This window comes from Scleropages formosus, chromosome 8 (assembly GCF_900964775.1).
Source record: "Scleropages formosus chromosome 8, fSclFor1.1, whole genome shotgun sequence".
Classification (NCBI taxonomy): domain Eukaryota; kingdom Metazoa; phylum Chordata; class Actinopteri; order Osteoglossiformes; family Osteoglossidae; genus Scleropages; species Scleropages formosus.
The window spans coordinates 16,561,225-16,572,728 of NC_041813.1; the positions used below are offsets into that span (position 1 = coordinate 16,561,225).

Here is an 11,504-nt window from a genome sequence, read left to right on the forward strand (position 1 = left end):
TCCGGCCTTACGCCCTGTGTTGCCGGGTAGGCTCCGGTTCCCCCGCGACCCTGTATGGGACAAGCGGTTCTGAAAATGTGTGTGTGTGTGTGTGTGTGTGTGTGTGTGTGCATGCAGTACATATTCCCTAGACGTTTGATAAAATATGAAAATCTACAGTAAAGCTTGAGAATCTTGGCTGGAGTATGAGAATATTTTGGTGGGATTCGTTGACAGACCCATGAACACATAAAGCGCGTTCCAGCCGATCACCGAATCCATCACAACTCAGAGCAGTGTCTCTTTAAGACCCAATGCCATTGTTTGGTTTGTGAAAATTGAATGGGAGAAATTGATTTTTCAGTTTGCTTGTTCAAAATATAATTCTTATTGTTGGTTGCCTGGATGTTTGACAGATTTATAAGCACAGTAGAGCAAGACTAACTAGACACACGGAGACATGGGTCAAACCTCACATGGACTCAGCCTCATCTTCTTGGTCCATTTCTATTTTGACCTCTTGCTCCTGCCCTTCCTGATGATTCCTGCGACACCGTCTGAAGGCCCTGCGGGTAAAAACAAACTCAGATCTTCACCTCAAAAAACTTTTAGCCAGGAACTACTGTGACATGAAAATCCTGCCCAGCAATTTTGTGAAGAACCAAGAAATGTCCTAAATCAATCACCTCATAAATGAAGCATTGTTGATGCATAAACTAAAAACTGTGTCTCCATGATCAGGCCGTACAATCTGTACCTACGTGCTCAAGTTATAATAATAATATGGAGTTGCAGCTAATGATCACTTAGTACTCACCCCATTCTCCACACAACCAGCCCAATAACTATGAGAAGTACAATAGTGCCAGTTATGATACCTGCAAAGGCAGAGACCAGGATATTCACTTCTCCATGATTACAACTAAAATATTATACATTACATATGTCTATGTATAATGACATCACATTTGTAGACACAGGAATTGAGCTGGATGATGTAAAAAAGAATATTCTAGAGCCAAACTGCTATGTTGCTTGTGCTCTTCAGAGTTGACTCTCTCTTGCTCACAGGACACTTTTAGTTATCTTTTTAAATTATTGTTTAGCTTTATGCATTGCAAAAAATGTGGCTCAGGCTATTGTTGAGGATGATGTCATTTATTCTCTCAAGTTCTGTTTTTTGTCATATTTACAGTGAATGATGCCGTCGCTGCGGTTTGAGACCAGTTCAATTGCAGGTAGTCATTTCATGATTTCCAGTCAGTAAGAGCAGCTTTGGTGTCTCTGGTAACTGATATGATGACCACAGTTTTACTCTCAGTTTATGCTCAAGAGCTGTAGAGGCTTTCATAACAAGATTGTCTCAGTGTACCTTCACTCACCTAAAATAATCCAGGATGTCTGAGAGGTGACATCATGCTCAGAAGAAACCAGTTTGCTCCCATTAATTTCAGGCTGAGAACCTGGTTTATAACAACAGAATAACTGTTAACCTGAAAATCTCTAACTCAGGGTATATCATCTCCAGATAAAGCTCCAGCTTTGCAAAGAAAACAGAAAATTGAAGACTTACCTGAGACAATGAAGTTGACCACTGTATCCTTAAATAAAAAGATTTTTTTTCTGTCAACTACTTAAATTCTTTAAAAACCAACATTTAAAAACTCAGAAGTATGAGCTGGAGTAAGTGAAAAAGAGTGGGTGCCCACCTTTCCTTTCTTTCTGAATGCATGGAATGTTACATTCAGACACTGTGTGATTTCGAGAAATCCAGTGGAAACGTTGATGACGTGTTCAGTTTTGTATGCCCATGTGTTGTTGTGATGGTCAATATAGGCCAGAACAGTATGCTGTGGGATCTTAGATGGAGACACAGCAACACTGAGCATATGCAGATACTATATATAAGGACTGGAGAATTTCTGCATGTAAAACACATTGCCTGAAAAGGAGCCATCAGCAAGCATTGGTTTCAAGTAGAAATGGATCAGAATATGTGCACAAAAATTAGAATTTTTTTTTGACTTGAACAGAAACTTAACAGTTTTTATAATGTAAAGTTTTTAATCTGGTGCTGCCAGGGCACTGTAGCGCAACAAAAGCACACTGACAGGGCAACAGGTGGCACAACACTTCAAGACAAATCAAATCCTCTCTTCTACTGTAGTGCCAGTGAGCAAAGTACTTTGCCTTAAGTCCTTTAGAAAAATGCCCATCTGTTTAAAGTTTTCAAATACTTTCAGTTAGTTTTGAATGAAGTATCAGCTGAGTAAATACTAAATTACCTTAAGTTTACTGTAACAGTACAGATGGAAAGTAAGTAGTGTTACTGATGGGTCCTGTAGATGTAAACTGTGTAACTAATATTATCTTCGGAGTGTTAAAGTGGAGAGGGGGGTGTGGTGGCACAGCGGGTTTGGTCGGGGCCTCCTCTGTGGTGGGTGTGGGGTTCAGGTCCTGCTTGGGCTGCCATGTAGTGGACTGGCGTACCGTGTGGGATGTATCCCCTCAACCTTGCACACTGAGTTAGGCTCTGGCTTGCCGCAACCCCGCTTGGGACAAGCGGTTGTAGACATTGTGTGTGTGTGTGTGTGTCCATGTTAGAGTATAGTCAGGTTACAGCTTTGTTATGCTTATGTTTGTCTACCAGCGGTTGAATTAGAAACATGATGAATTAACTGAAAACTTACATTTCTCCATTCCTCGTGGTCTACTTCATCTTTAGTCCATTTGCTCTCAGAGTTGTAAATGTAATTTTCTTTTACTTTTAAGTCTTCACATGAAGTTCCGTTTTTTATAACCACTGCAGAGTGAGAAGAAGGAGTAGGTTCAGTGCGAAACGCATGCATGAATTCAAGAACAAATTTTAAGAATACGAATCATCTCTGAGCCCCTTTTTGAAAGAAGAAAAAAAATCATTGTTTTGCTTTGAGGAATGCCCCACTGCTGCGTCGTTGTGTTAAAGCCACCATTTCCGCCACAACACCTCAGCTAGGAGGCCATTTTGAGAATTTTTTTGCTTCCTCAAGATCCGGCGGAGAAAGGAGCTGAACAAAAAAACATGGATCAAAACTCTCAACAAGGATGGTCTCCCTTGTATGCTTCTGTTCCTGCTGACTCATAGAGCAGCTACAGCGAGTAGAAGGCGGTCATGATTACCCACATGTTCCTACTGCTCGAATGACTACATACAGCAGATATGCTGGTCAGCAAAATCAGTACGTTATCACAGGGGTACATGGATACAAGGGCTCACAAAGACGTTATTCTTGCTTCGCTGTTCAGATCATCATTTCTAAATTTGACCAACTTACATCGTTGTGAAAAAGTTGTAGCTATGAAAAAATGGTTTCCTCTCTAGTCTGCGTAAGTCAAATTTTAAGTAAAGCAAGAAATAAAATCATGCCATTCTATTATATAATACTTCAAAGTCTGGATGGTGCCGTGCAACATTACATTTATATGTACATTTATTCTTTTAACAGACATTTCTCTAAATGCTGCTGTAGTATGGCTGATGTCTCATTTGGACATGCCTGTTGTGCAATAACAAATATTCAAAAAATACTTCTTTACCACTCAGCCCAGGGTGTGTTGCCTGCATTGCAAAATATAAAATAAAAAAAAACACTCTTAAATGTTGCTTTCTTTCCTTCATTGTTGTTTTCTAACTCAACGGACTGCTCCCACTCTTGTCTCTCGAGTGCGCAGAACAGGAACTGACTAACTGGTGATACTTTCCGGGTCCGAGGTGATGCTGGTGCTACCATTGGTCACAAGCTCTCAGGTGACAGTGAGAAGGCATGACACGCTTGTGGTGTTCCTACCCAAGAGGAAACATATTCTATAATTTTGGTGCACTGCATATGGATCTGTGTAGATGTGTGGGAATCATAAAGCTGAAAGACAAAATTGTCAGACTGACATATACATGCTAACTTGTGCATTGTATACATAACTTCTAACATTGTTTTCTTATATTGTAAGAAAAGTTCATTGTATATTTCACCTGAATCACCATTTGAACCTCCAGCGATTCCTGGTTCCAGGGTTTGACTTTTACCAGTATCAGAAGCTCTTCATGAGTACATTTCTCTGCTGTTTCTGTGCAGATGTGAAGATGCCGGGTAGATGTCAGAATCATACCTGACTGAGATGTTGCAAAACAGGCCAGACCCTTCCCACATCTTCATACAACAGGCATGTCTCTTTGTCCCAAGGACTTTTTTTGTTTTATTGTATTTGTGTATATATTGCTGATGTGGAACATTATCTAGGTAGGAGGCCAGACTGTGTGGTCAGATGTCTTACAGCTTGATTCCTTGCTCTAGATTCCCAAGTTACAAATTGTCTTGAAATTCTGCTGTGTTTCACAAGTTTGGAAAATGGTCTGTAAAAATGCATGCTTTTTCACAACATTAAAGGTTACTCTGCTCAGGTCATTTAGGTAGGTGGACGTTGTAATCTACAGAATCTCCTGGTCCTCACCCTCTCCGTTAGACCTCCACTGTCAATATCACATATTGAAATGTTAGTAATCAGGAGAAAATCTCTTGAACCCTCTTCTAAGGTTATGACCAGTATCAATGAAAGTACGGTAAAATGTGAATAAATGATTTATGCCTTTTTTTTTTTTTCCCCCCAGTTTCCTTAATCTCTGCCCAAGTTCACACAAGAATCAGACAGCCGGGTCTCTGCATTGCAAATTGTTTTGAAAAAGAAAGCACACCACTTAGTTGAGTAAAATAATGTATTGTCAAGAAAAAGTAAATGAAGTAAGCTTGCAAAACCTGAATACAGTATAAGACTTAGGTTTACACAACAAAATAATTATTACTAATATTATCAATAATTCTGACACAGATGGCTTCTGGCAAACTCACATGTTGTTCAGTCAACACACTTTTATAAATGCAGTGTTGTTTCCACAACAACGCTGTTTCAGTCTGATTTTACCATGTTGGACAAGACTGGTAGTACATGGGATATCAGAACAGGCTTGTTGAAAATCATTGCCACCACATTTTAACGAAATATACAGTATTTACATTTACATTTATTCATTTAGCAGATGCTTTTCTCCAAAGCGACGTACATCTCATAGAAATAGTATATCCATATATGCTCTGCTGTATAAATCGGCAGCTGTAGGGGGCTTTACGTTTTTAAGTCCCTGAGGAGAAAAGCGTCAGCTGAACGAATTCATGTAAGTGTAATCTATTTAATAATGGTGTGTGTATGACTATATCTGCAGTTTATAGTTTCGCTGTTTCTCTACTTTGATACTTCTCTCACGAGATCCCAACTGAGTCATTTTGTACACCCAGAAGGTGATTTCGTGCCAGTCACCCACAGTTCAGAGTGTCGTTTTTGGATTCCATGACATATAATATGTAATGTAGTATCTTAACATAATGACATATTATATTACATTATATCATATTAGACTGGCTCCTCTTGTTACGAACAACAAAGTTACAAATTGTCAAATACTAAGCTTTTCCGGTTCACTTGTTCTTAATTACATTTTCTTCACTTACGTAATCTAAAAATGTATGGGAATCAGTGACTTTGATTTGTGTTTGACCCTTGTGTCCATAGATGGCAATAAGAAGTATTCAAACAGTTGGAGTGTGGGACCACCTAGTTCAACACTTCCACAGTGCTGACAGCTTGTGTCTGAGGTTCGTCGGTGTTGTTGATCAATAAACAGATGAAGCATTAATTGAATTTGTGAAGAAAACAAATTGTGAGCAGACTTCTGGTCCCAGTTGTGTTCGTAAATCGAGGAGCCAGTGTATTTCATTTAATCAGATATTATATAATAGATTATATGTCATTTTTTTGTGATATACTTGTTATGTTTTACTTAATGTTTATTTATTGTACTCCCCTCTTTTTGGAGGACTTGAGCTTGTCTATATTGCTATTTTAAAAGTTTTTTCCTATTTTACTTTTTTGAAGATAGAGAATAATACGGGTGATGCCAGGCTGCTCATGTCCACCACAGCTTCCAGCTTCATGTCCTTACAGCCTGCAAGAGAGTGGAAAGCCACACTATAAGGTATTTTTAGATGCCTTTAGCATTAATGATAGCCAACCTTTGCAGTCGAATAGAACATAAACTCATAGTGACTATAGGCAACGTAGGCTGATATTTATCTTGTAAACACTGGACATCTCTGAGATACCCAAGACACAGTGTTTGTTTTGTTTTAATATGAGTGTGAGTTTTTTTTATTATTGGTCATGTATTTTTTGCAATCAGTAATGCAGAATTCATGCATGCAATAAATATTCCCTAGCTGTTTGATAAAATATGAAAATCTACAGTAAAGCTTGAGAATCTTGGCTGGAGTATGAGAATATTTTGGTGGGGTTCGTTGACAGACCCATGAACACATAGAGCGCGTTCCAGCCGATCACCGAATCCATCACAACTCAGAGCAGTGTCTCTTTAAGACCCAATGCCATTGTTTGATTTGTGAAAATTGAATGGGAGAAATTGATTTTTCAGTTTGCTTGTTCAAAATATAATTCTTATTGTTGGTTGCCTGGATGTTTGACAGATTTATAAGCACAGTAGAGCAAGACTAACTAGACACACGGAGACATGGGTCAAACCTCACATGGACTCAGCCTCATCTTCTTGGTCCAGGCTCTGGTCCTGGTCCATTTCTATTTTGACCTCTTGCTCCTGCCCTTCCTGATGATTCCTGCGACACTGTGTGAAGGCCCTGCGGGTAAAAACAAACTCAGATCTTCACCTCAAAAAACTTTTAGCCAGGAACTACTGTGACATGAAAATCCTGCCCAGCAATTTTGTGAAGAACCAAGAAATGTCCTAAATCAATCACCTCATAAATGAAGCATTGTTGATGCATAAACTAAAAACTGTGTCTCCATGATCAGGCCGTACAATCTGTACCTACATGCTCAAGTTATAGTAATGATATGGAGTTACAGCTAATGATCACTTAGTACTCACCCCATTTTCCACACAACCAGCCCAATAACTATGAGAAGTACAATAGTGCCAGTTATGATACCTGCAAAGGCAGAGACCAGGATATTCACTTCTCCATGATTACAACTAAAATATTATACATTACATATGTCTATGTATAATGACATCACATTTGTAGACACAGGAATTGAGCTGGATGATGTAAAAAAGAATATTCTAGAGCCAAACTGGTATGTTGCTTGTGCTCTTCAGAGTTGACTCTCTGTAGCTCACAGGACACTTTTAGTTATCTTTTTAAATTATTGTTTAGCTTCATGCATTGCAAAAAATGTGGCTCAGGCTGTTGTTGAGGATGATGTCATTTATTCTCTCAAGTTCTGTTTTTTGTCATATTTACAGTGAATGATGCCGTCGCTGCGGTTTGAGACCAGTTCAATTGCAGGTAGTCATTTCATGATTTCCAGTCAGTAAGAGCAGCTTTGGTGTCTCTGGTAACTGATATGATGACCACAGTTTTACTCTCAGTTTATGCTCAAGAGCTGTAGAGGCTTTCATAACAAGATTGTCTCAGTGTACCTTCACTCACCTAAAATAATCCAGGATGTCTGAGAGGTGACATCATGCTCAGAAGAAACCAGTTTGCTCCCATTAATTTCAGGCTGAGAACCTGGTTTATAACAACAGAATAACTGTTAACCTGAAAATCTCTAACTCAGGGTATATCATCTCCAGATAAAGCTCCAGCTTTGCAAAGAAAACAGAAAATTGAAGACTTACCTGAGACAATGAAGTTGACCACTATCTCCTTACATATGAAGAAAAACAAAGTATTATTTAGTTTTAAAATAGAAAAGTACATGCAGCCAATTTCAGCAATCTCTTGTCTTGAACAAAGTCACAGTGAGCCAGAGCTTATCATGGAATCATTGGGTGCACAGCCAAGGTGGGTACACCCTGGACAGGACAGTGGATTGTCACAGGTTAGCTCCAAACACAGTTACTCACAACTGCAAATTGTATCTTTGAGAGAAATCATGTGAGCATGAGTGAACTGGGGCACTCACCTTTTTTTCAGTGTCATGAGCGTGGTATGTTATATTCATACAGTCTGTGGTTTCAAGGTATCCAGTGGTCACCTTGGTGACCAGTTCATGTTTTTTCACGGTGTTCTGTCCATGGTCAATATAGGCCAGAATATTAGGCTGTGGGATCACAGGGAGACAAAGTAAAACCTACAGTATACGTAGATATACAAGGACTAGAGATGCTCAATATCTGTAGCCGCTGTATCGAGTAGGACTGATTCTGCAGCACTTACAGTATTCATTTGGTGGATACAGCAGGTGCTTAACATGATTTTTAGTTCATATTGTAAGGCCACCATATCCTTTGCATAGTGGTTAAACCAAGACGGTGGTGCGTACAGACGCAGTGGCCTCTCACGGACCTAACGTACTGGTGCCATTATCTTCTTGTTCGTCTGAAATGGCTAGCAGGAGCATTCATTCTCTTCCGAAAACCACTTACAACCAACAGACTATGCTGGAAATAAACAAATAACTCATTTGAAGAAACAAATAACTTATCAGGGGGGTGTGGTGGCACGGTGGGTTGGGCTGGGTCCTGCTCTCTGGTGGGTCTGGGGTTCGAGTCCCGCTTCGGGTGCCTTGTGATGGACTGGCGTCCCATCCTGGGTGTGTCCCCTCCCCCCTCCAGCCTTACGCCCTGTGTTGCCGGGTTAGGCTCCGGCTCCCCACGACCCCGTATGGGACAAGCAGTTCAGATGATGATGATGATGAATAACTTATTAAGCAGTTTAACTTATTGCTGCTCCTGTAGCTAGCTAGCTGTCCTGGCATCTCTAGTCTCTACTCTTATATTTTACAGAAATGTTTTTAATGTGTTGTGTACATTGCCTGTGTATATTATATATTATGTACATTGCCGCCAGAAAGCGGCCTGCGTACTGCACTATCTTGTCTTGTTTCTGCACTCGCCTGTTGTATTTATCTTTTTTTACAAACTGCACTGTGTGGTTCATGTGGCACGGAGGTCCAAGGAGAAAACGGAATTTCGTTCTCCTAGATGTGTAACTTGCCTATAGGCAGAAGGACAATTAAGTGAGTTTGACGCTCCTCTCTACTTTTGTGCCGTGCTTGTCATGCGCTCATCGGCAAGCCAAGCGACCTCACCTGCTGCTGATCAGCACGACCAGGTATAAAGGGAGCGCCGTCACCCGCACAGGGTTGCCTACCTGCTCGGCTTGTGATCCCCAGTACCCTCTTCCCTGTTCAGTGTTTCTGACTTTCCTGGCTTCTGACCCCTGTTTGCTCACCCGCTTCCTGAGATGTGCTTCACGCTGGAAAACAACGTCCGTGCCTTGCGAGACCAACGCCTGTCCACGACCTTCGTTCTCTGTCTGTTCCTGTGATTGAACCGAAAGAAAAATAAACGCACTTGGGTCAAAATCCCTACTTCCTGTCTCCCGTCCATGACGGTGCTTAAGATGCTTACTCTGAATTACACATACTTTCTGAACCGCTTGTCCCATACGGGGTCACGGAGAGCGAGAGCCCAACCTGGCAACAAAGGGCTCAAGGCCAGAGGGGGAGGGGACACACCCAGGACAGGATGCCAATCCATTGCAAGGCACCCCAAGCAGGACTCGAACCCCTGACCCATCAGAGAGCAGGCCCTGGCCAAACCCGCTGTGCCACTGCACCCCCTCTACTCTGAATTAGTACAGCTAGTATACTGATGTGTATCAATGAATTAAAGACTAAATCACATTGACTGAAAGTATCAGTGAAGCAATATAACAACTTCAGCACCCAAGACATGTAAGCAGCGTCGCTTGTGTAGCCTCACGTGATGTTACTGATCCTTTGTGAGTAAACTGTGTAATTGATGTTATGTGTGGTTACATTATAGATTACAGCTTGTTTCTGAAGAGTCATATCAGAAAACTTACATTTCTCCATTCCTCCTGCTGTAGTTCATGTTTGAGCCAGCGTGCTCCAATGTTATAAACATACTTTCCATTTAATTTTAAATTCTTGCATGAAATTTGAATGTTTTCCATAAGTACTGCTGAGTCTGAGGAAAGAAATAGCTTTGTGTTAGATATTAACATGAACTCAAATTCAGAATTCTAACCATCCCAGTGGCTCATTTTTCAAAAATATGAATCATTGTCTCCATTTGAGAAAATCCCTCGCCTTAACGCCGTTTCAGCCCTAATCCTTTCGCTGCAAGGCCAGTTTGACTTCCTCAAGATTCAGTGGAAAAAAAGACAAAAACGGAATGCAGTTGTCAGAAAACGTAACAAAACTTTTTGGAAAAGATTTCTCCGTTCTTTATTTCCTGATCTCTCTTTCAGGAGCCCCAAGAGCGGAAGGAGGTCATGATCACCCACAAGTTCTTACAGCTCAGATCAGCGCATACAGCAGAACAGCTGGTCCACAAATTCACTACTTTATTACAAATATATGTAAGATATATCAGTACAAGGACTTGCAAACCCTTGTTGTTCCTGCTCCGCTGTTGAGATTGTTGATTCTAAATTACACAGAGTTGTGAAAATTATAATTCTTGCAAACATCTATAACTTTCTTTGTAGTGGGTTTACCTCGAAATTTCTCAGTAAAGCAGAAGAAAAAATTATATCCTCACGTTTGTTCATACCACAAATTGTGTAGAGCTGTATAAATCTCAGACAAAGGCTGAATGGAAGACCAAACATTCAGGCAACTTGTTGCGTGAGACTAACAAATATTCGCAAAATATTTCCTTACCACATAGTCCAGGGAGATTGTTTTTACTTATGAAATAAAACATAAAAAATAAAAGTTTTACATTTTTATCCATAGTTCGTCTTCGCTGCAGCAAATGGCCTACCGCTCGCATTGTAAATGGCGCATGACAGGAACTGATATCAAGATGAAAGTCTCTTCTTCCGAGTCAAAAAGTGTCACACGTTTTCATCAGGGATCCACCCTTTTCTTACGTTGTATTCGAGGCGGCTCTGCAGCCAGCTGTAGAATGATGTGTCTAGTGACGGTGGGAGGAGGCCTGTGGTTTTCACATCCTGAGAATAACTAATGAAGGTGTTTTGCAGGTTTGACACGTTTTCTCTCTATAGGTCTACATGGATGTGTCTCCCTAAATCAGAGGACAGCACACATTCGTATATATCCAGTTTACAGTATATACTGTACACACGTAAGCTGCTTGTCCCAAGCAGGGTTGTGGCAAGCCAGAAACTAACCCAGCAACACAGGGGGTAAGGCTAGAGGGGGAGGGGCCACACCCAGGATGGGATGCCAGTCCATCACAAGGCACCCCAAGCAGGACTCAAACCCCAAACCCACCAGAGAGCAGGCACAGGCCAAACCAGCTGTGCCACCACATATATGTGTAATTGTGTGTATTGTATATATATTAAGCAATATACTGTATACAAATTACTTGAAACAGTTTTTGTTATATTGTAATGAAATTTCGTGGTATATATATTTCATATGTCCTTCACCATCAGGAACCATAATTCGACAACATC

General features: G+C 40.6%; 1 protein-coding gene and 1 long non-coding RNA gene across 3 annotated transcripts; both read right to left on the reverse strand.

Moving 5' to 3' along the window:
• Positions 1-795: 795 nt before the first annotated feature.
• LOC114911048 (uncharacterized) lies at positions 796-1,576 on the reverse strand. Its single transcript, XR_003797859.1, has 3 exons — positions 1,553-1,576; positions 1,362-1,442; positions 796-857 (listed from the first exon to the last, which is right to left on the reverse strand). It is a non-coding gene; the product is annotated as an uncharacterized LOC114911048 (long non-coding RNA).
• Positions 1,577-5,774: 4,198 nt separating this feature from the next.
• On the reverse strand, positions 5,775-10,844 carry LOC108935774 (uncharacterized). 2 transcript variants are annotated; one of them, XM_018754633.2, is made up of 9 exons: positions 10,741-10,844; positions 9,918-10,042; positions 9,282-9,371; positions 8,011-8,148; positions 7,724-7,751; positions 7,533-7,613; positions 6,968-7,028; positions 6,609-6,716; positions 5,775-6,013 (listed from the first exon to the last, which is right to left on the reverse strand). In XM_018754633.2, the coding sequence occupies exons 1-9, from the start codon at positions 10,811-10,813 to the stop codon at positions 6,007-6,009; spliced, it is 711 nt and encodes a 236-aa protein (XP_018610149.2). In that variant the 5' UTR covers positions 10,814-10,844; the 3' UTR covers positions 5,775-6,006. The 2 variants fall into 2 exon arrangements, with proteins under 2 accessions (XP_018610149.2, XP_018610150.2); XM_018754634.2 differs by lacking the exons at positions 9,282-9,371; positions 9,918-10,042; positions 10,741-10,844 and adding an exon at positions 8,265-8,549.
• Between the last annotated feature and the right edge of the window lie 660 nt (positions 10,845-11,504).

Coding starts and splice junctions, on each gene's coding strand:
- LOC108935774 (XM_018754633.2), bottom strand. CDS start 10,813: ATGGATAAAAATGTAAAACTTTTATTTTTTATGTTTTATTTCATAAGT. Junction 8,149..9,281: donor AAGCACATCTCAGGAAGCGG/GTGAGCAAACAG, acceptor GTGATCCCACAG/CCTAATATTCTGGCCTATAT. Junction 7,029..7,532: donor GACATCCTGGATTATTTTAG/GTGAGTGAAGGT, acceptor CTGCCTTTGCAG/GTATCATAACTGGCACTATT.